Source organism: Pelodiscus sinensis, chromosome 14 (assembly GCF_052426305.1).
Source record: "Pelodiscus sinensis isolate ZL-2025 chromosome 14, ASM5242630v1, whole genome shotgun sequence".
Classification (NCBI taxonomy): Eukaryota; Metazoa; Chordata; order Testudines; family Trionychidae; genus Pelodiscus; species Pelodiscus sinensis.
Genome location: NC_143065.1, coordinates 4,027,705 through 4,052,561, shown reverse-complemented (window position 1 = coordinate 4,052,561; position 24,857 = coordinate 4,027,705). Strand labels below are relative to the sequence as shown.

The 24,857-nt window shown below is 40.9% G+C and overlaps 1 protein-coding gene across 3 annotated transcripts in view; it reads left to right on the top strand.

Moving 5' to 3' along the window:
• The window catches only part of RORA (RAR related orphan receptor A), a 551,492-nt gene that overhangs the window by 447,396 nt on the left and 79,239 nt on the right, over positions 1–24,857 (top strand). Inside the window, exon 1 of one of the 3 annotated variants that reach the window (XM_089781893.1) lies at positions 2,935–3,741. The exons of the other annotated variants lie outside the window; for them this stretch is intronic. Within the exon in view, the coding sequence (XP_089638019.1) occupies positions 3,714–3,741 (28 nt within the window). The 5' untranslated portion in view covers positions 2,935–3,713. Of the gene's footprint in view, positions 1–2,934; positions 3,742–24,857 lie in introns of those variants that run through there. 3 annotated transcript variants of the gene reach the window in all.

The window sequence follows — 24,857 nt, the reverse complement described above, 5'->3', positions numbered from 1 at the left end:
CATGTGTACACCGTCAGCAGGAAGGATAAGAATAAAGAATTGTCATGATACCCAATACTCTTCTCCTGGTCTTTAGTGTAAACCATATACCGGATCATTAATGTGATCTCAATTCATTCATATGGTCTTTGGAGCCATAGCCAGTGAATGAATTACATTTAATCATGTGTGTCATTTCTCTTGTCTGACAAATGTATGGATATTTACAATATTTTAATCTTAAGATTAATCATATAATGTATAATCCAAGAATAACGTAATGTAAGTTTCTGATGCCTGAAAAGTGTTCTTCATATTACATGATTCAGGTTTCGGAAACTGCTTATATGAAAGAGTGAGAATACATTCTGGTCAAGTAAATTGTAATGATGAGCTAACTGACATATGCCTGTCACTGTGGGAACAGGATATGAAAAATGATAGCAAATAAGGTTTTTTTTTTTTACTATGGATATGTTGACTAAATTCAAGTAATGCTGTACAATTACTGTAATACTCTTGGTTAAAAACAGAAGTCAGTTTTGGATTGGATGATCAGAATAAGGCATGTGGAAGATACAAAGGTAATTGGAGGTGTGTGTAGGTTAAACACTGTATACTAGAAAAACAGTTTTGCAGATGGCTTTAGACGGGAACATCATATTGAAGTGTAGAATGCAGTGGAAACAAGTCTGCTTCCTTCACGTGTGTGGTATCAACATTTAAAATATTAAATGGCTAACCTATAAATATATGAAGCAAATATTATGAGATATAGGAATAAAAATTGGTGTTGACCATTTATTATTGGAACCATTTAGCACATTACTTGTCATTCCTGATTATCAGTTTCATTTCAATTGGATTGGAAATAAATACAGATCAGGAATAATGTAAGGCCATGTACATTAAGGTTAAATGTGTGACAACGAGAGTGGCACTAATGAAGTATGACATTTTTCAAGCCTAAGTCCAACAGTACTTGTGTCAGACTGAAATGCTTATCTAACTTTATATTGCTGTACATTTAAGACATAATTCTTTCTTTCTTTACTATAAGTTACTCTAGTACAGCTACATTTCAAAATGTGGTGGCATCAAATAACTGACTCACATGTAAAAGAAACATTTTCCAGCTTTTGAAAAGTTATAAACAACATAAACAATAGCAACAGAACTTGATCCAGTCCAACACTTCTTGTATGTTTTCTGTTCAGTGCCTTATTAGTTGAATGTGTTTTAAGCATGAAATACTATGAAGAAAACATAATTTTGGGGTGGTATTCTTCAACCCTTGCTCACCGAGTAGTACCTTATTCTGCATATTGAAGAGTAAGGATGTCCTTAATGAAATAGCAAAATAGATCAAATGATGTATGCCAAAGATAGGAAACCTAATTCTAGCATCACTGTATCAGTCCATTTCTTTTAAGTTAGGATTTATTTTGAAAAGAGGAAAATAATAAAAAGTTAAAACTTTGCTCTTTTGAATGACTAACCTGATAAATGTCTAGGTATGCCTGAGTGGCTTATAATCATGTGTAAAGAATACCATATTGTATTGTGTCTTTCATAAAAATACCAGAGGATTTACCTGCCATTGCTTGGGTCCTTACCTCAAATAAGTATTTTTTTCTTCATTTAAATCATTGTTCGGAAGGTAGGGCTAAGGATGAGGGGTTCAATATGCAAGTTGCCCCAGGAAGAGAGGACAGTCGCAGTCCCTTCTCAGGGCAGCAGCTTGGAGCCAGATGAGAAGCACCTGTCCATGGCTGCTGTAGTAGCAGCAGGCAGAGCAAGGGAGGGGGGGGAGGAAGAGGAACAGAGGGAGGGAAAATAGGAGGGGGAGGTACATGCTCTCCCAGCTGGGGAACAGCAAACAAATGCTCTGAAATATATAGTAGATAATTGTCCCTTTATCCAACCCTGCCTTCTGCTGGCCCAATGGGGTTATAGCTGTCCCAGTCCCCATCTCTGGCTCTTTGCTGACCCCCTGTGGTCATTCTACAGTATAACTGTAGCTCCTATCAACCCCTCCCTTTCCATTTTATGAGAAACATTCCAGGCACATCCTGTCGTCCTGGCACAAACAAACCTTTACCTTGCTTTAAGTTATGGTAAGAGGAAGCTGTCATGATCCTAGCTCTTACTATTTAGGAGGAGTTCTTGAACAAACAGACTCACAACAGACTTACAGCCAGAAGCACACACATGCACAAACGCTCTCAAATATATAGTAGATATAATTATCCATTATGGGATATTTACTAAGTATGATGCATATATCTTCATCACTTAAATGTTTTCTCAAATGTAGGTCTCCCCTCCCCCCCCCCCAACATTTAGACCAAGGGTCTCAAACACCTGGCCTGCAGTCATCTTCAGACAGAGCAGATTTGGCAAAATGAATGTCCTTGCTAATAGTTTGCTCATAGTGTACTTGAATAAGTTGAATTTGTGTGTGCACAGTGTGCATATCAAAACTACAAAATTTAATCGTGGAAACAGTTCTTATAGTGACAGCTTTTATTAAGAATGTTCAAAAAAATCCCAATCACAGTATTATGCTTCATCCATTTTACAGTAAATTGAGGGAATATGAACTCAGAATATATTAATACATGGTAATATTAACTTAGATCATTCTCTAAGTCAATGACCAATAAAATGGTAGCTTTGTCATTGTGAGACCTATTCTTAATATAAAGGTTATTTTTCAATTCAAAATACAACCCTTTGGGGAACTGTAAGGAGGAAGAAAGATGAGGTGAAAAGCAGAGCAAGCTGCATTTTGCTGAGAGAAACACGATCGGTAATTCAGAGGGGCTGGTTTTAATATAATTTTGAAAACCACCTGCACGTCAGTCGGTCAGACCCTAAGCATTGCTGTGTGTGTTTGCTAAGTGGGGAGAGGGGCTATTTTAGTTTGGAAAAAAGAAGATTAAGGAGGGACATGATAGCGGTTTTCAAATATCTAAAAGGGTGTCACAAGGAGGAAGGAGAAAATTTGTTCCTCTTGGTTTCTGAGGACAGGACAAGGAGTAATGGGCTTAAAGTGCAGCAGGGGAGGTTTAGATTGGACATTAGGAAAAAATTCCTAACTGTCAGGGTGGTCAAATATTGGAATAAATTGCCAAGGGAGGTGGTGGAATCTCCCTCTCTGGAGATATTTAAGAACAGGTTAGATAGACATCTGTCAGGGATGGTGTAGACGGAGCGTGGTCCTGCCTTGAGGGCGGGGGGCTGGACTCGATGCCCTCTCGAGGTCCCTTCCAGGCCTAGGGTTCCTTAGCACTGCAGTGCAGCGCTTCCCTTTTACGAAGGGGAGGGTCCGGGCTCGGGAACTGGGGTTGATCAGGGAGCAGCCTGGAGTCGGAGCACGAAGCCCTGCCCTGATCCGCCCCGGCCCGGCGCGCGGAGCCAGAGTCCCGGGCGCTCTCCTCGCCACGCGGGCGCGAATGACAGTTGGCGGCGCGGCTGGGCGCTGAGGAGGCGGCGCGGCGGCCTGTGAGTGGCCGGCGGCGCTGCCGCTCAGCCCCGGCAGGGCGGGGAGGAGGCGCGCGGTGTAAACAAGGCGGGCGGGGGGGGGGCTGGTTTGATGTCAGCGGGTCACATGGAGGCTCATATGGGCCGGGGAAGGAGGCGGCGGCGGCGGCTGGCAGGCGGCAGATGCTGCCGAGGCGCTGGCCCAAGGAGAGCCCGTCCCGCCGCCCGCGCCTCGCCCCTGACAGAGGATGTGTCTGGTCATCGCCGCGATGAAAGGTAGGAGCGGGGAGCCGGGGCGAGTGACCCTTCCCTGCCGAGGCCCGTTCTCCCCGCTGAGAGCCGGCGCCGAGCGGAGGCTGCGGCCGGGGGGTGGCGCGGTGTGGGGCTAGTCCCGTGCCCCTGGCTGGCACCCGGGGCTCCCCTCGCACCACCCGCCTTTGGAGCCTGACACGGGTAGGGCGGGCCTCGCCCCCCGCACCTGGGGCAGCCGGGCTGTGGTGCAGGCTTGCCCCCTGCCGCCCGCCCTGCTTCTGCACGGGCTCGGCTCTTACCTTCCTCGGCGAGGGGAGACGCGACTGAGCCGGCTCCTACCTCGCAGAGGCGTCGTTGTATTCACCCGTACAACTGCGAGAGCTCGCGGTGTGTCCCCGGCCGCTTCTTCTGGGCTTAGCTTTTGCTTTGATTCCGAGCTCATCGCGTGGTGAAAGTGACCAGGCACGTGTGGAGAGGTTCCCCTTTGGGTTGTGTCCAGATCAACTGTGTGCTTCGGGAACAAGTGTACTTTATACTTGTGTGTATAAAAGTTGGAGCGTCAGAGAGGGATTATCTACCCACATGATTTGCAGGGGGGAGAGGTTATCATTAAAATGGTGTGGATTGCATAAAACAGAGGTACTGCATAATCCTAATAAAATCTCACGCTCTGAAATGTACAGTAAAATAGACTTCTGATTAAAAAAGCTCCAAACACTAGAAGGGACATCAGAGACTTATTAAATGATACTTTAAAACCTGACATGTTCAGGGCTTTCAAATCTCAGTCTTTCAAGAGGGACAATGAAAGATTGAAGAAAATCACAGAATTGTTTTTGATGAGATAGTAAAAGCTTAAAGATATGTTTTCAAATAGTCTATTGTTTTCTAACAAGGTCCTCTGATGAATTATGCACTGCAGCATATTTTTAAAGCAAGGAAACAATAAAAAAGCATATATTTAAATAAATCAATTACAGTATTTAGCTAGAACCTTTTTTTCTGTGTAATCCAATCTTTGTAAATTTATTATTTTAGTTTCCAAACTAAAAATGCTAAGCCTGTCTCAGATCATATTTTAAAAAGCAATTATTTGAAATTTAATATTTAATTATGCTACTGGAGAGTGAAATGTATGCTTGGAAGTGACTTACTTTGCAAAGACACTAAGTCAAAGACACCAACATCAATGAGCAGTGGAAGCATGGTCATGTACAGAGGCTAAGATTCTCACTCTTTTTAACAGAGAAGACTAAGTGAATAGAAGAAAGTACCATCCATTAATCATTAGCATCTTTAAAATAGGTTAATCCAAAATATTTGTTTCTGCTGAAAAAATAGCATACATTGTGATTTTTTTTTTTTTTTTAGGGAATTATAATAATTCTTCAAATCACTGCAAGTTGTTCTGACAAAATACTGTTTCTACATATCCCTCTGCAAATGTGTAACCAAACAGGAAAAACAAAATGCATATTGAGGAATATATCCTTAAGAATGGTTTTGAAAGAAACATAATGGAACATTGTACAATGACAATGAGCTGATTTTGCGAAACTCAGTTCTTTAACTCCAAAGTTATATGCTTCCCATGGGGGGGGGGGGGGGGGGGAGGGAGCTGCTGCTTCAGTAAGCCATTTTCCATAGAAGCGTAAAGCTATTAATGCTTAGCTTTGGTGCTAAGTTATAAGAATGGTTTTATTTCATAACTAGTCAGGTTGATGTTTGTTCTTTATGTAATGTGAAGCATATTATTTCTCTGGTAAGTTTCATTGCAAGTTCACACTGATCTTTTTAGTTATCAATAAATATATTCATTACTTTAATAGTTTTGCTATAGTAACTTTTGCGTGGTTTGCTGCATAATCTTCAGTAACAGAAAATATTACTCACTTCTGGTATTGAAGGTTTCAGCATACAGAGGTATTTTACTTTTGTGTTCCTATTACCAAAGTGGTGTTCCACATTATCACTGACAAATAGATTAATCAAAATCACCATTTTTTTCCCATCCAAAGCCCATAGCTCTTGCATACACATTTGTCTTGGAGTGACCTCTGGCTGCCATGAAATAATAGATCCACAGCATTGTACTTTAAGAGAAGTAGACCAGAAGCACTGGGAATGCAGTTTTTATGAGAGTTCAAATTCACAGGGGAAAACCAGAATAAAACTAGGTGATTAGAATATTTTATTTATTCCTGATGCTGTAATAGCGCTTTGGAGGTATGTGATCATTTATAGTTGCTGTGAAGTTGAGGTGACAAAAATGATGGTTTGTGGGAGAATATGGAATGTTACAAACATATTAAAGTCTTCTCTTCGGTCCTTCATTCTGGTTCCCAAATTGACTTCATATGAAAAGAATTGTGTGTTATTGACAGAGCATTTGTTCTGAATGAAAAATACAAACATAATTTCTTTCATTCTGAAATATGCAGCGATTTCCAATGTAGATAGAAGTTTGAAAGAATTAAAGAACATAGTTAACTGTCAGCATGTTTTTTTTTCTTTGAATGTACATTCAAAGACCTGGTAAGCCAAGGCACCGCCAGTGCAAAGGAGATGGATTATGTCATTATGGCAGGTTGCCCTATATGGAATGTAACTTTCTGATTTCCGCTGGAGAAGAAAGCTTTCTATTTTTGAAAATAAACAGTTGAGAAACATTTCTGTTCAGGAAATTAGAGAAAATACGTTTTGTGAATTAACTGATATTTTTACCTGTTTATGCATTACTACAAATTTGTAAGAGTTGATTAAGCAAATCTTGTACTCTCTGAATATACTCGAGCTATATTATTTTTATTTAAAAGTAGAGTGCAACTTTACATGTTTGACTTACGTATTCAAAAAAAAAAATGAGATGCTTCTTCTCAGTAGAGTAATCTTTGGGTGGATATGAATATTTGTTGGTCCTGATCCCAAGCACATGAGCATTTTGCCATTGACTTGAACAGGGCTCGGTAAATTCTTTGAACGATTGTAAAATGCACCAGATTAAAAACTCTTGTTGACAAAATGTCATAACTACCAATGCACCTAAGACACTAATAACCTACCTGTGCTGAATTTGGCTTTTACAGCCAGTTTGGCATAACTTTGTACAATTGAAAATTGCTATCTACAATGCAGGGTGGTAGTGAATCAGGCCATGTCAATGGGAGTTTAGAGTGCTAGTACATCACTGGACATGCTTTTCTGATAGTATCATCATGCCCTTAGATAACAGCTTTCTATATACAGGACAAATTACTATAGCCTTGGGGGGAAAAAATGACTCAAAGTATTTTACTACGTTTGTATTGGAGATGCCCAAATAGAGAATGCCGGACGTATGTATAATTTTCCCACTTTCTTTGTACTGGACATATTAATAACAAAAATGAAACACTTGATTTAATTTGTTGGTACTGATTCTTACTGTTCAGGCATAAAAATACAAAGCCAAATTTAAAACAAGCAATAGCTCCTCAGTTAAATCAATTGTAATATGTTCAAAATCTAATAAATGTTAAAAGTTTATGGTTTAATCATGGAAAAATACATTCCTCTGCTTTTTGACTGGCTTGTATATTTAGGGTATATCTTTGAGTGTGTGAACTATTAATACCTTTAAAATATTAACTAAATAAATAAATGTATTGAAGACCTATGGCTTTCCTTTATTAGTGCTAATATTTGCTTGTGTTATGACAAGCAGCCAGTAAACAAAATCTGTAAATATTTGTTGACAGAATCCTAGTATTCCTGAGCTTGCTGAGCACTCTTGGCTTCTGCTGACTACAAATAGCTTTCGTTTTAGAAGATTGGGCCCAACAGACTAGCTAAATTGATCACGGTAGTGGAGCTGTTCTGAAGCTATGGAGTCTGATCTCTTGATAAGATCTTGATCACATTTGTTGATACTGACTTACTGACTATGAGGCACTTGGGGAAGGAGTATGTGTTGTTTGCCAGTAAGCCACCATGTACAGAGTTTTCTTATGTGGGAAGAAAATGAGTTAGTTTTAGGTTTTTTAAAGCCTGGTTTAACTTGTTATATAACTTTACTGCTGATGGAAAGTCAAAACCTGCTCTAGTGAACACTCAAATACAGCACTCTCATTTTCACCATCCCATTGATGTCATGTGGAGTGGTGGCAGGATCATCAAGCCCATGAAGTTGGCAGCTGAGAGTTTGTCTGTTTCCTTGCTTGGTATATTAATGAATACAGCCATTCTGATTGATCTGCAGTTACCTAATTCAACGAATTTGTTACATCATTTTGGCAGTGCCAGATTAATCATGTTGGGGCTCTCTGAAAAGCTACAGGAATTTACCAGTAAAAGGTGGACGGGGGGGAGGGGCTGTGTGCCTGATTTTGTGTAAAATTATCAACATTTCATGTACATGCAAATGAGGACTGGTCCCACAAGGTTCAGAGCAGCCTCAGCTCTTGTTGAAGTCAATGGTAATTGCAGGTTCTGCTCTTTTCACCGGATCAGGCCCTTCTATGATACAGAGCTAATACCTTCTTAAAAACATTAGTCCAAATAAACAGGCTGACAATAGAAAAAGGATTTTGAGATTATTCTGAATCTTTAGAATGAAATTCAGCCCATTCATGGGGCGTCTCTGCAAGGCGGACCTCCATGCTGCGCAAAGATCAGTGAATGATGTTGTTCAACATGGGTAGGGAGCTGGGGGGCAATGCACCAGAGCATCTGGGAAGTGGGCTATATGCCAGCACAGAAGGCAACTTGGAGGCAAACTCGTAGTAGATCCAGTAGCCTGGTATGAGGTTGGCGGGGAACTGCTACTGCAGCACATAGTTCAGGGAACTGGTCACAGAAGGGCTGCAATTTAATTTCATTTTTGGGCTGGAATATCTGTTTGTATTTGTAATAGCAGGGTCTAGGCTTAAATATTCACCTTTCTCTTTTTTTCTACTTTATTTGCAGCAGTGTCTATGTGTCTCAGCCAGCAATCAGGGCCCCACTAAACTGTACCAGCTTATAACAGAAAGATTGTGCCTATTAATCTAAATATATTTACAACCTAAGTTTTAATTTCCCCTCCTCCTTGCAAGACTTCCATGTAGAATCATGTTTCTCAGGCTTTATGTAGCATTTGAAAAATTCACCTTTACAGTTTTAAATCCTCTCTGTAGGAATGTTGGATATACTACTAGCAATATAGTAGTGGAACTGTTATTTTATGCTAAGTAAGTATATAATAATGTTAATATAAAGTGTTTCATTGTTACTACCAGAGAGAGTTCCTATTTTTCCTTTTCCATATGGTTGTGTTTAAAAAAAAAATAGGATTTTTTTTATAAAATAAAAATCAAACTGTGTTAAGAAGAATGTGGCTACTCCTTCTCTCTCTAGTAGGTAAATGCCACTCTGTTCTTCTGTGACTTTGTAAATAATCTATCTAGTGTTAGATACACTTGGGATTCAGGATGTTCTTCTTCTGCATTCTCATGAGATAAATTTTGTAGGCTACAAAATAACTCCATGTGCCAGGCAAGCTCCTGGAAAAAAATAGTTAAATTATTACAAAAGAGGTCTGTTTAGTTGAATTTTAAAAATCAATTTTTTTGCTCGTCTTCATTTACAGTGAGAGCAGAATTTAAATATTCACCTTTCTCCTATGTATCCTCTAGTTGTAATTTGCAATTACAGCTGATAACTCCAGAGATCAAGCATGTGGCTGATTTTCTTCTTTCATGATTTGGCTTTTCTTTGAGCACTGATATCTAAGATATCTGCATGTACTGATGGTGCTGAAGCTGTAGCCTTTTAATGTTCTGGTTTTAATTTTGTAATTAAACAAATTAGAAACGGTCAGGCTTGGTATATTAGGGCCCCAAATATTGTCATAAGAGAGGTTACATGTTCCCTCCTGGTCCCTCAGACTTCCTTAGCTACATCTCATCCTGAAGAGTTATCTGATAAGTCTGAAAAAGGTGGCAGTATTGAATGCCAGCCTCTTGGCTTATTGGAGCAAAATGGCAAACATCATTCTTTAAATATGGGACTGAAAAGCTAGGTAAAGTAGCTTCTTAGGATATTTAACAAGGGGGTAGGTGTTCTCTTCTACTACTCTGTGTTTGAAAAGGGTCCTTGGACTGATCTTAATAAATGCCACAGTCTGCTTTTCTTCTCTTCCTGCTAAGGACTGTCCATTTTGTGTTAGAGAAAGAAATTAGTTTGGGGTGCCCTGTATAATTGTTGCTATTCTCCCTAAAATCTAAACCTTTTAAGATGCAGCATTTAATATGGGAGGTGGGGGGGCTGGAGTTCACTGCTTCATTGAGTTGTTTTAGGCATTGGATATGAGTCAGATGCAAGCCATAAGGGTGCTCAGAGAGTGAGGGCATAGGCAGCTTTTGCTGTACCTCCTTTACAGAGTACAGCTATGAGTTTGGACTAACTCCATTGGGTGGCATAATAAGTGATGGAGCCATGGCCCTGCCCCCGCCACTTCCTTTCAGAGAGACTAGTGCAACTAATGGCAATAGCCTTGAGCAGTCCTTGCACTCAGTGAGCTCAAGGATAGGGATTGTGGCTCAGATCTTCACAGATACTTAGGTACCTGACTCACAGAGAGATGAGTACTTTTGAGTATCTGGGCCACATGGGTATACTTTTGAGTATACCCACATGGGTCCAAATATCACCTGACCCTCTGCTTGCGTTTTTAACAATAGAGCTATTTGGCCTCACTCATGGAAAACCCGGTGAAACTAATAGTTTCTCAAATCTTTTCTTAATGGTGCCATGGGGAAACAGCTCCTATACCATGTTAAACTAATGGATGCACAGAAGAATTGAGTTTCACATCCCCAGATCTCAGGGCACCTCTGGATTGTAAATTAGGCCTTCCAGACTGTTCAGCATGCTGCATTTGCATCCTAAGCCCATTCTATGGGGGATGAAGGCTTCTGTGCTCTCAGGAAAAAGTATTAACATCTAAACATGAATTGGGTTAGTACGCATGATGTAGCTGCATCCAGATTTCAGCATCTTCAGCTCTTACAACAGCTTTTTCCAAAAGTTGTTTAACTCCAACCACATGGTATTAGCATGTAATGGCTCTGAAGCATGCTTCTATCACCCTTTGGTAAGTCAGGCGAGTGTTCCACATCTGCATTCTGGTCAAACCTAGAAAAATTTCTCATTGCTGACAGTGGGCATTGCTGGACACAGTTTATCATGGTTTGTACAGTAAGCTTCCGATAATCCGGCACCTTTAGGACCCAGGGGGTGCCGGATTATCAGATATGCCGGACTATCAAAAGGCGGGGCTATGAGGGGTCTGGAGTGGAGTGGGAGGGGATGCCACCCCAGACCCCTCCGAGCCCCCCCTTACGATAGTCCGGCTCTGCCCCAGGCGTCCCTGATTCAGCTGCTGCTGGTCAGTTTCAGCAGCAGCTGAATCGGGGATGCCTGCAATAGAGCAGCTGGGGTACTGCCGGGTTGGTCCCGCAGCGCCGAGGGGCGGGGCTACGGCACCAACCCAGCAGCACTCCACCTGCTCTTGGGGACGCCTGGGACAGAGCAGCTGGGGTACTGCCCGGTTGGTCCCGTAGCGCTGCCCCTCGGGGCTGAGGGACCAACCCGGCAGCACCCCAGCTGCTCTTGGGGATGCCTGGGGCAGAGCAGCTGGAGTGCTGCCGGGTTGGTCCCGCAGCGCCAAAGGACGGTGCTGCGGGACCAACCCGGCAGGACCCCAGCTGCTCTGCCCCAGGGGTCCCCGATTCAGCCGCTGCTGAAACAGATCAGCGGCTGATTCCAGGAAGCCCAGGGCAGAGCTGCTCTGCCCGGGGCTTCCTGGAATCAGCCGCTGATCTGTTTCAGCAGCGGCTGACTTGGGGACTCCTGGGGCAGAGCAGCTGGGGTCCTGTCGGGTTGGTTCCGCAGCGCCGAGGGGCGGCGCTACGAGACCAACCCCGCAGCACCCCAGCTGCTCTGCTCCCGGCTTCCCTGATTGAGCTGCTGGTCAGTTTCAGCAGCAGCTGAATGGGGGAAGCCTGTCCGGCTGCCCCAGCACTTCCGGGTTCCTGATGGTGCCGGACCATCAGGAGTCCTGAAGCATTGGATGCCGGACTAATGGAGTTTTACTGTACGTGCAATGGTCAGTTGCACCCATTGCTGATTCCCATTAGTGTATAGCACAGGTAAAATTATGGCCCTGTTAAAGTCAATGGGTCAGGATTTCACCCCTACAACTTTAGCTCCCCTCTGTGTTGGATAATAGACCACTGCATAAGAACTATAGTAGCATGGTTGTGTGACCATAGCCTTTGTGCTTTTTGTCATGCTATGTACATAGCCAGTTAGATAAAGAACATTTCTGAGAGAGGTTTAATCATTAGGTTTGATTTCTAAGCTTAATTAAGCTACTTAAATGTAAATACGTCTAACGTCTTCACTATTGAACAATGCAAGTAAAATATTCAGCTTGTTTATAATGGATGGTGTATGCCACGCCATTATTTTGTAATGCTTATGTGCTCAACTACAGTGCAGTTTATTGCCATTGAAACATGGGATGAGGGTCATCATAAAACTGCTCCAATTATGCTTAGTTTTTAAATTTTGGAAGAAGCTGATCGTGCTTGAATACAAAAACAAAAATCAAACTTCATGTATAATCTTGACACATATTCAAATTGGTGCTTGTCAGAGAGAATAATATTTAATCAGATACTCTGATTACAACTGCTCCAGTGTTGTACATTGATCATTAGAATGAATCCTCTCAAATGTAAGGAACACCAAATGGAGATGTATCTATTGAACAAGTTCTCATGGGGTCTTTAGGTCATGTGTGGTATCTGATAAATAGCTGTTAATCTAAGGATCTTTCCCATATTTTAATTCATGACTCATTTGAATGCTTTATAAACATGTATTCTTAGGCAATATGCTGCTTGTTTGCTGTTCTTTTCCTTCAGCATATTTGTGATTTATAAAACAATAATAATAAGCCTATTGAGCTTTAAACAAATCAAACAAATCCTGGGAAAGACATGGTTGAGTGCCAGACTATTGCCAGGGCTGCTGCTTCTGATCCCTATAAAAGCAAACAAAAAGATCTGCCCCACGGGAGCCTCTGCCTCCCCCAGCCCTGCCAAGCTCCCTGCCTCCCCCAGCCTTGCTTACTGCTGAGAGTAGGTCTCTGAACCTGAGCCCAGGGAGAGGGGAGAAGAGGGCTTGCATGCTCCCATTGACCAGTTTCCGGCCAATCAGAGCTGCCTATTTGCAGGACAGGCAGCACGTGACATACCTCTCCCGCCTCTGGGCTTGTCGCATTAAGACTGAACCACACACGGCTCCTGTAACCGGTCCGGTGCAGGGGCATGGAAGGCAGGAACCCTGGCTAAGGAACCAGCTGGGATGCTGGTCAAGAACAGGCCAGATAGCAGCTTAGTAGCCAAAGCTTACCTCTGGCACCCCAGCCCTTCTCTCCAATTCTCTGCACCCTTCCTGCTCTCCTACCCCATGTAACTCAAACACTATGCACCCCTGCGCCTTTTCCCCATCCCAGACCTTGCACCCTCTCCTATATCTCTCCTCCAGGTCACAAACTCCTCCCAGACCTTGCACCTCTACCCCTGGTCACAACCCAAATCTCTGCAGCCCCTTCTGCACTCTTGTTCCAGGTCACACCCCCTTCACAGACCCTGTACTCCCTCCTGAACCCCCCTCCAAATCAAAATCCTCTCCTGCACCCATGCCCCCTCCCAGACCCTGCCCCCCCATACACCCTAATCTCCTGCCCTGGATCACAGCCCTCTTCTTCACCCAAATTCCCTCCCAGACCCCCCACACTCTCCTGCACTCCAGTCCTTTACCCCAAGCTCCCTTCTGCACCTAACCTCCATCCCAGAGCCCACACCTTCTCCTTTAATATCGTGGAAGAGTGTGGCCATTGACTACTTACCAAATTCTTGGAGTAGCCTCTCATCAAAAATTATTGCTCATCCCTGAGCTACATAGAGCTGGATGGTTTTTGTTAAACAAGTGCCAAAGGCTAGATGGCCATACTTACGGCATTTTAAAACCAAGCTTATTTTGGTTTAGCAGAAATCTATTACAAACTGGCTTAAGCTAGATCATAAATAAGGTGATCATAAACCAAAATAAGAGTGTCCGTGGAGTTGAGTTAAATCAGTTGGACAGTAGGCAAGGCCTGAGATTCATCAAATCCCTGAAGCCCGAGTTTCAAACATCAAATTTTTCCCTAATTCAAATATCATTTGTATTAGTACTTAGAAGCACCCAAACAGGGATCAAGGTTCCCTTGTGCTAGGTAGCATATGCAGCACAAAGTTTTGCCTTAAAGAGTTTATACTATATTCTTATTGCTCAGTTGCATATCCCTAGGACTTGCAGACCTGCAACAAGATTTGATTTGGTTCTCATCCTTAACCTCGGAGAGAGGGGGGTGCATCATGTTCTCTCCTCTCAGCTCCCAAACCTATGAGGTTCCATCATCCCCAATAGAGGATGAATCCTCTCTAGGCACATGATGCTTCAGTCTCCACTTTGCCTGAACCTCACATTCCAGATAGGGAATGGAGAGCTAGACAATGGTGTGTTATTTCTTGTCATCACAAGATTTAGTCTCCTCTCAGTGCAGAGTGATTCATATGCTTTTGTTCTGACTATCATTAGAGTAGTGTGAATTGCTTTACTGGATTAAAAGAAACAGTGTGACCTGTAGATGTTTTGTGTTAAATTTTATAGTTTAGTGTTGCTTATTAACAGATGCATTTTGCCCACTTATTTGTCTGTCTGATTTGCCACGGAGCGGTTATTGTGTATAACAAAATTTCAAGCTGATGTGTTGTGAGGTCTTGCAATCCCAATTTAGCAATTAATATTCCAAACTTCTGCACTGCATAAAATGTCGTCTTCTCAGCATCCTTTGCCTAGAAATACATTTTTCCTCTCACTGAACTGGGCCCTTCGTATTTTCTTTGGAAATATTTGTGTTAGCTTTTATATTAATAGTGAATGTTGGAGATCATGGATGAAAAAGAAACTGTCCTTTGATACTAAGTTTAAAACAGCAACCTCAAGTGCTTAGGAATCTGGAGAAAATGTCTTCCAACCCGCACTATAATGGCTGTGCTGCACAAAGAGAACCAAATTGTGGGAGAAGCTTCAGACAAGCTGGGATTACATTTATCTCTGGGTTTTGTTCAATGGAACAGTCCCAATGCATTTTATATGTGTATAAAAACAGATTGTACCACACTCTGGATAGCTTTTCTTGTACTGCAAGTATACTCCTGTATTAATAGATACATTTGGCTAAAACATGAGAATACGATGCACATTTATAATTGCAGAGTAGATTATTGTACCAACAGGTAATTTAAAAACAATTTATATAAAAAGTTATAAATCTTCCATTTGGGGATTATGATCTAATAAATGAGACAACAGGAGGGCCCATATTTCTGTCTAAAATTTGAGCAGCCTCTGACTGGGAGGTTTTTTGGCGGGGCAATAGAAGTGGGGATTACCGTGTCTAGGGTTTCCAGGTGAACCGGACAGTCCAGTATTTGAGCTTTCTGTTCAGGAAACAAATTGAGAAAATATACATGTCCGGTATTTTCTAACTAAGATGTAATGTAGATTGTGATGTAATGTCAAGTGTGTCCGGTGTTTTTGTTGAAACCATCTGGCAACCCTAAGATCTGGCACAACATCTTCCTCCTTGAGAATTTCCAGATGCACTGCTGGGACCTTGGTGTTGTAGAGGTCAGTAGGTGTTTTCGATGGTGCCATGACAACAGATGCTATGCTGTTGCATTGTAGTGGCTCACAGCACTGACAGCTATGTGAAGGGGACCAGTCCTTCATTGTACCCTTCCTCTTTGGTCCCCAAATGCCATGGGCATAAAATAACACACCCTTGCCTCCTACAGCTATCAGCTGAGAGAATGCGTTTTTGGAAACTCCATGATATCACCAGTAAGGAGTTACTTCCCCTCTCCTCTGATGGGTTTCTGCAGTGTGTGAGATGTTCAAGGCTGTGACTAGGAATTTTTATTACTAAGATGGCAAATTTGTTTGTGCAGTGGAAGTCTAGCTGCTGGAGATTTCCATGGTGATACTTGCAATATAACTTCTTTCATCTTACTTTCCTCTCCCTCCTCTACCATGCAAATGATTAAAACATTAACTAGGTTTAATCACTTAGTAAATATCACTTTACAGCTGGTTAAGCTGTTCAAAGTTGATTGTTACTTCTATTTTCCCCTCAAGTGATAGTATTTAGCTTTGTAAAAGTTAAAAACCATCAAATGTAAAGGCCATTCTAAAGCAGAGACCTTGCAAATGTCTCCAAATAATTCTTTTTTTAATGGTTGAGGAACTCTTTAAAATGGAAACCCTGACACAGAGATCCCAACAGCAGCTCTAAAGTGTACTGTGGTAATTTAATATTTCCCCCAAAACTCTAGGTTGTGAAGTTAGGTGCCATAGGGCATGTCTACACAGCAGGGTTAAAGTCGAAAGAAGCGACGCAACTTGAGCTACATCAATTGTGTAGCTTACATTGAAATAGCTTTTTTCGGCTTTTGGAGCTGTTTACACAGCAGGAAGTCTGAGGAAGAGCACTCTTCGTCTGACTTCCCTTACTCCTCGTAAAATGAGGGTTACAGGAGTTGGAGTAAGAAGTCCTCCAGCTCTACACTACTTCGACATTGTCAAAATAAACTCCTTGTAGCGTAGATGAGGAAATAACACTGCTGTGTAGACATACCTATAGTGAAATTTGAATATTGAGAAGTGAAAATGACTGTCAGTTCTTCTTGCAAATGTAGTTAAAGTCTAAAAGTTCAACATCAGAGATCTTTGCTTACTTTGTGGCAGAATTTCACATTAAAAAGCAATACAGAACAAAAGAAACTATATAAAGATACAGATCCTTATGGGAAAATACAGAGAAAACCTTTTAGAACATGAAAATATCCCTGGTACATCTTCCTTTCTGAATTATGAGAAAAAGTATATAAAGCAAGAATGAAGAATGCAACCAAAGGGTCCTGACCATTTATATGTGTAGGAGTAATTTAACTCACAGGACTTCAGTGGAACAACTCACATGAGCAAAGTTACGTAAGCATATATATATATATATATATATATATATATATATATATATATATATATATATATATATACACATCCATCCATCCATCCAGGATTGGGGCCTAAATTATGAAATTGGCAATAAATGGGGAAAAATTAGGAAAAATGTACATGAATGAAAGCTACTGCTGAATGTCTCCTTGGTATAAAATATCAACTTTTATTTAAAAGTAGCTTTTGGTATGCATCCTTAGTTATAACTCCAGCTAACATGAGGCACAATTCAGCCAAAAATATATCCACCTTCCCCAATGCAAAAGCCCACACAAGCCGACGTTTTTTTCTTTTTTTTCTGTGGTTTTGCAGCATGGAAGCTGGATGTCATTTTTGCTGATTCAGGCTTCTGGTAGCTATCATATTTTAAAAAGTTAAGACTTTCTGTACTGTGTTTACATTAATAAGGAAGTACCTGACTTTCTACTGTTAGGAAACCTAATACTCATCGAACAACCGATCTCCAATTTTCACAACAAGAAGCGTTTTTTGCATGAAAACTCCATTGCTTAACTAATGTGGACTATTTTAAATAGCTGATTTATTTTCATATTAAAGTCAATGGAAGCTTTGCAGTCAGCTTAAGTGGGACCTCCTAAAATTGACATCACTGCACTTGAAATAGTTCTTGTTTCTTTTTTCTCTTTATCAATAGATAAAGACATTTGGTGAACTACGAAGATAAGTCTGGGCCCTAAAATTTAGGTCTGGATCCAAATCTGAATTTCCTAACTTTAGATGTTCTTGGATTTAAGGTTTTTTTTTTATTCCAGACCTAAAAATACTTAACAGATTTCATGTAATTGTTAAGAAATGCAAAGAGTTTCTCTTTAAATCCCTAGGGAAACCTGAGGAAAAAATACTACCATGAAATTTAATGATATAGAATCATAGAGTTGGAAGAGACCTCAGGAAATCACCAAGTCCAGCCTAGCTTCCCAAAACAGGACCAATCCTAACTAAATCATTCCAGCCAGGGCTTTGTCAAGTCAAAAACCTCTAGGGGTGGTATACTAAGTGCAGTAATTAATTGTAGTAATTAATGGATTATGATATATGTACTGGGAATGTTAGATGTTGGGTAATTGAATAATCATGTAACTGCATGAAATGTTATCGGTTACACGACTATTCAGTAGTCCCCGGGGGCAGGGCCACCCCCTTGCTGCTGCCCCCTGCTATTCCATGCTGCTGCCTCTATATCAAAGATGTTCCACTGCTGTAAAAGTGCATCAGTAAACATGTAAGAGCTAAGAACCGTTTAGGAATTGTGTGAAGACGTCAAGGTTTGGAAATTACAGTAAGGCATCTCAGGAGGAACCAACATTTGCACCTTGTAAAAACCGAATTCTCTGTATAGACACTGATGCCAAGGGAAACATGAAGATTCCAACTGGAGTTTAAAAACGATATTGTAAGCAATGAAATCATTGCAGGCAAGCTTAGCTTTCTGTTTATGGTATCTCTTAGGATTTTCATGTTGTTTTTGAGATGGTGTATTGGATTATGTTCACATTATCTATAAAAGCAGTATTGAGTAACTGCCCCCATTCTATTTGGTAACATTTAAGGCTTAAATAAAATGAAGCTCTTTTAAATAATTAAGTTGTCTTTCAAATGTTGAGTAAGATCCTTGATTTGTGCTGCTGCTGTCCTTGCATGTTTTGACACATTGCAGATACTTGTCTATTTGTGAATAGTCTGTAAGTTTTTATATATTACAAGATCCTCTGAACACACATTTCTGTTGGCAAAATTCAGGGTTTTCTACAAAATGACGTCTAAAAAAATAGTCGTAATATAGGTAGAAACCGTGGATATAGATCTCTACGTGGCATGTGGATGAGTGGAACTCTGAAGTTCTATTGACGTCTGTAGAATTATACCAGTGAAGATTTTGACTTGGCGAGCACGTGTGCCACCAATTAACTTAATAATTTGATTCAAGAAAATTTTACTTTTTTTATTATTTGGCAGAGATTTTGCAAATATTCTTTTAACAGGTTTTAAAAGGTTCCCACAAACAGATGGCTCTTTGATTCTTAACTGCACAAAACTAGAATAGTGGATTTGTAAACTGTGACCACAACACTCAGATTGATATATGTAATAGGGATGTTAGATATCGGGTAACTGAATAGTTGTGTAACCATATGAAAACTTATTGGTTACACAACTATGCAATAGTCCCCAGTGGTGGGGCCGGCAGCCAGTGCACTCTCATCCCACTTCCAGGGAGCCCCCTGCCACCCTGTGCTGCTGTCTCTGTATCGGAGGCAACAGTGTAGGGTGCCAGGCGGGAGCCAATCCATGAGGGGAGCTGGTTTAAAAAACAGCTCCCTGCACAGACCAGCTGCCTGCCATCTGATTCTGAGGCAGCACCATGGGGGTCCAAGCTCCCCGTGGACAGAGGCTGCTACAGGAGAGAGGGGAAGAAGGCAGCTACTACAGATCAGCCTCTGTCCATGGCGGGCCAAGGCTTGCTTCAGATAGAGGCTGCTTTGTGGGAGGCAGAGCAGCCTCTGTCCCGGGGGGAGCTTGGACCCACCTGATAGAAGCAGCAGCATGGGCATAGGGAGAAGCAGTACTGAACTAGTGCTGGGAGGAACTGGCTTTTAAGCTGCCTCCCCCCGACACTGGCTCCTACTTTCTTTTCCCCCCTCCCTCTTGCCCCCCTTTGCTGCCTTTGGCTATGTCTACACTGTATTTTTTTGTGTGAAAGAGGATATGCAAATGATGTGTTAATTTGCATATCTTCTTCAAAAAGACTCTGAAAAGGTTTTGCCACTAAAAAGCCTCATGTAGGTGGGGCCATTTGTTGGGGAAAAAAACCCTTTTTTGCAAGATCCCATAAACCTCCATTTTTGAGGAAGAAGGGTTCTTGTGAAAAAGGGGCTTTTCCGACAAATGGCCCCATCTACACAGGACTCTTTAGTGGCAAAACTTCTTTCTCAAAAAGAATCGAAAGAAGATATGCAAATGAGTGCATCATTTGCATATCCTCTTCTGTTAAAAAACAACGCAGTGTAGACATAGCCTCAGATAAAGAGGCAGCAAGGGGGAGGGAGGTTGCGTGTAGCCAACAAGATTAACCGATTAGCCTAGGCTTATTGTATTGTTGAGTACACCTTGACATTCATAATATGTACCCTGGCATGCAGCAGTTTGCTACGACAATGTTGATATGAAATTACCAATAGATACAGGTCTCTTCATTGAAGGGCATCAAATCCTAGCCCGCTTGTTATCATGGCATGTAGTTAAAAGAAGAATGGCTAATTAAGTGAATGCAATTTATATTCTAAATTTTAGAATATTTTGAAAGTATTTTTAAACCTTTTTAGAGTCTCCAGTCTTTTAAGTATTTCATCTGACAAAATTTTAGTCCTATTATTTTAGAATGGAAAAAAATGAACAACTTTTCATCACAATGTTTTTTAAGGAAAACCCTTCACTCTAGCGCTGAGAGATTCTGGTTAATGTGATGGATTGGTCTCCCTTCTTTCTATTGAAATATTTCAGGCAAATGCCAAGAAAAGAATAAATGCAGGTATCCACAGCTTCTGTTGTGATTGCTTGCCCATTGTGTGAGGTTAACCATTTTTGCTGAGGGGTTAGGTTTTCACCAAGGATGGATATGAGCTCTTTCAGTTCTATAAAAAGTTCCATTTGAATTAGTGTTAACTGATTTATTACTGGGCAACATGCTCACCTCTCTCTTCCCATCCTCTCACCTGCATTCAATCCCACTCCAAGATGTCCTTCAATGAGCTAGGGAAGGGAGAGCAGAATTTCCATCCTATCAGCTGCCCACTTTTCACTAATAGAAGCACATTGGTCTGACTGAGTTGAGGGCCTTTTTCAGATCCAGTGCTTCTAGGTGAATTTCACCCTTATGTAAATAGATTCAGTATAAATGATTAATGGATGCAGTTGTATTTGATGTCCACTATTGAAGAAAATTCTCTCTTAATCATGGTGAAGCAATTTGCAGAAGTGATTTTGCTCCCATTTGCCAGGAAATGGGGAGCTTGAAGGAGCAAGGTAATCTTTAAATTTCAATAAAACCTTTATTGAACTCAAGGTGTTTTTATTGTTATAGAAAGCACAGCCCAGTCAGAATTCAGGAACAAAACAAAGCTGTTTTACTTTTCTGTGCCCAACGGTTCTATGTATGTGTGGGTGTGAAATGAATATGACTATTTATCCTTTTCACTAGGTTACTGAACCCACCTAAAATTAATTCTAGATATAGTATGCAGTCTAGATATATCTTTGTGGGGTTGCATTATAATTTTAAAAATCATTAGTAATGAGCAAATATATGAAAGCTTTTGCTTGCCTGTCTTTTTCTGACAAAAATGTCTTGATTTCCTTTGGTTTTATTATAAAAGTATTTGTGTAGGGTTCTATTAGAGGTGGTAGATTGACACACATTCTACAATAGTTTTGCAGTCTTGAGTTTTCCCTTCTTGTTATGAAATGACACAGAGTTCATTGTGATGCTGTGACAATATGATGAATTAAGAAGCTGTATTTTCTTTATCCAGAGGAGAGAGGGAAATCCCCCAAGAGCTGCAAATCAGTTGATCTTACAAAAAGTGTACCATAAAAGGAGGCAAGAATCCCTCTTCTTTTATATACTTCTATGTATTCTGATTGGTGTTACAGTGTATTTTTAAAATTGAAAGTTTCATTAAAGCTTGCAGTTCTTTTCAAAGTACTGATGGTTGAGACCGAATGGCTGAGTTAGAATTCATGTGTTTATCAAAGCCTATTAAAATAAAAATTAATTGTGATTGTGCTAATGGCACAGTTTTAGCACAGGTTATAGAGAAAAATCCACCATTTAAATTTTCTGTAGAGTAACCTTAATAGGCATCTGAGTTAATTATTTATATTTATCCAGTTATAAATATGTCCAGCTAGAGTTGAGCTAATTACATTTTGTAATTATTTTTTAATATGAGCTGTATATAATTAAATAAAAGAAGCATCAAATGACCTTGACTGAAATGAATTTTTTGGTGGGGAGTTTTTTATGCCTCTTCAGCTATGAAAAGTGAGTGGTTTCCATCAATGCTGTGAATGGAAACTTGATAATGCATTAATAAACTGCAAAGACAACCAGCTGGTTTCAAATGGATTAGAACACTCACTACATTTTTGCTTTTATCATATTCGTGTTTTGGGTTTGCAAGAGTATCTCTGATGGTGCATCAATTAGAGGACACAAAAACGTGACCATTTTATAATCAATCCGTTCTCAAGGTAAACTTTCTCAGCTGTAATCTTAATGGGGATAATTGGCTTTCTTCATCTAAGCAACTTAATGCAAGAAAAAGAATCAAATGCTTTGACACCTGCTCCTAAAATCCATTAATACACCAATTCTGAAAGGCTAAATATAAAGAATTTAATGCAGTGATGATCAACTAAAATCGGGATGTAACAGACACTCCACTTGAAGGAGATACCAATTAAGTTCTGTATCACGGGTCTCTGCACTACAGAGAAGTGTGAAACTATATTTTCAGAGAGCATCTCAGATCTCCCTGAAACAGTGGGCCATGTCCCCTTTCTCTAGCAACTGCATATGATATGCGTGGAAATTTTCACAATTATTTATGTGGAAAAGTAACATTAGGAATATAGTCTATTTTTAGCTTCTTTGTAATGTACTTTGTAGCTGGAGGCAAGGAACACCATCACCCTGTTACCTGAGGTTTCTCTGTATACCACCCCTGCACCACAGTTTGAAACATGTCTTAAATGATATTGTGAACAAAATAGATTGAGGTCCTGAGCGCACACTGATCCAGTTGAGATCTGTAGGAGATGCAGACGCTCAGTTCCTCTGAAAAATCACTCAGCTGGCTGCTTTGATGTCAATGATGACTTCTTGCAAAAAGACTACTCGCGTAAGCAAGTGATTTGTAGTACTGTGACCTTTAGTGCTCCATTGTTAACATGATTCCTTCGTATGTTTGTAAGATTGTAACTTGCAAGATGTTAAAATCAAGCTCATTGCCTAGCCAAGGACATGAAGACAGACCCAATTCTTGGGGAAGGGAGGGGGGAATTTCCACCTTGAATTGATATAATCCTGTTTCATACTAAGTTTAGAGTGTCTTCAGGCATATGTATACTTCCTTCCCCCCCTCCCGCCGCCCCCCCCCCCCGCATCCCTCTTCTGTTCTGAAATGTGATTTGTCCTTTTCATATGTGTTCATTTTTTTTAATTGTATCCTTTGGTATATATGGTTGTGACTAATTTCTTCCACTATTTGATCTGAGGAAGTAGGTCTGGCCCACGAAAGTTCATCATCTAATAAACCATCTTGTTAGTCTTTAAAGTGCTACATAGTCCTGCATTTTGCTTCAGCTACACCAGACTAACACGGCTACGTTTCTATTCCTATTATATATGTTATGGTCATTTTGCCTAAATGCTGTGTAATTTCCCAACTCCCTTTCCCTTGCCGTGTAGATTCCTGGGACTTTTCTAATCACCTTTACTTCCTCTCCATTCATCTAAACATTCTTCAGTTTTAATTTATTTTCTTCTTATATTCTTCTTCTGTTCAAAGCATACAGCCAGTTCCTCTGCTTAATTCCATTTTTAGCATCAGGAGGAGTAACAACACAATCTGTATATCTCCTGCTCTTTGTTAAAGCCTGATCAGTATTTACCCTTCCTAGATAGCTCTATTTTGCGTCTTCATCCTATTACCATATAAACAAAGAGAATGATGGACAGCTCTAAAGGACAGCTCCCCAGACATCACCATTCTAACTCAGTTCTTCCAAAGCGTCCTTTAGTAGTGTTACACAATAACTGAAAGCATTCCAAAGGGCTATGACAACTGGAAGAAACCATGTTTCCAGATGAGCTTTAATTATCTTTCCAATGTACCAAAATGCACATTTGGTCCATAGATCCACATCGTTATCTCAAACTTTTCTGGTTTTATTATTGTTATAGTTTTTGGCATTCATTGCAGTGGACACCATCAACACTTTCATTGGCACACTCAGCAAGATCTTATTTTGTTCCTCTGTGTGGCCTGTTTATTGGAAGAAAAATTGTTGCTGTCAGCTTTTGGATGTTGAAGTGAAGAGGTGTGAAAATTATTTTTATCATTGAAGAGCACAGCTGCTGCAGTCTTCTCAGTATTTTTTAAAGATAAACTTCCCTCAATACCTACAAAATAATCTGGTCAAAATATAGATACTTCGCTGACTGAATCAAAAACTGCTTTTAAGAATGAAGCTGTATAGATTTAAGCAAGGCCGGCCCACAACATTTTGGCACCTAAGGCAGGGATCTCAAATTATGTCCCCATGCCACCTCGCTGCACTAGCAGCAGACACAATTTTCTACACTTTGGGTCCTAGTGATAACCCCCCCACCACGCACAGTCTGGCACCTGAGGTGGCCGCCTCAGTTTGCCTCATGGTAAGGCCAGCCCTGGATTTAAGCTCCAAGTCTGTGATGGGGTTCACTTGAGCAGTGCTCATGAGTGCCCTCTTTGGAAAAATGTGTGGGTTCAAGTTCTTCCGTCCCTCTGTTTCTTCCTTCTCTGGTATAAAGAAGTGTCCCAGAGCTCCTTTCTCAGACAATGTCCTCACCATCTTGGGGCTTCCTTGCTACAACACTCTAGCTGGGCCACTATGTTTTAGTTCTCCTTCTGGAGTACCTCAACATCTAGGCCTCTTCCCTTAATAGGTGTTGGGGGGAGGGACCCAGGCTTGCCCACTATTCTGGGTCCCAGCCATAGGACCCTGTACCAGTTGTCTGTGTCCATTCGTTTAAGTTTCACTGCTGCTCTAATTCCTTGGACCACTTTCTCATGCCTTTGCATGTCTTTGACCTTACCTCGAGGCTTTGTCCAAATAGAGCCTCAGCAACCAACTCTTCTCCCTTGCCCAAGAGGTCAGAAAAAAGTTAATTTAATCTTTAAAATATTTGCTTACAAGGGTGT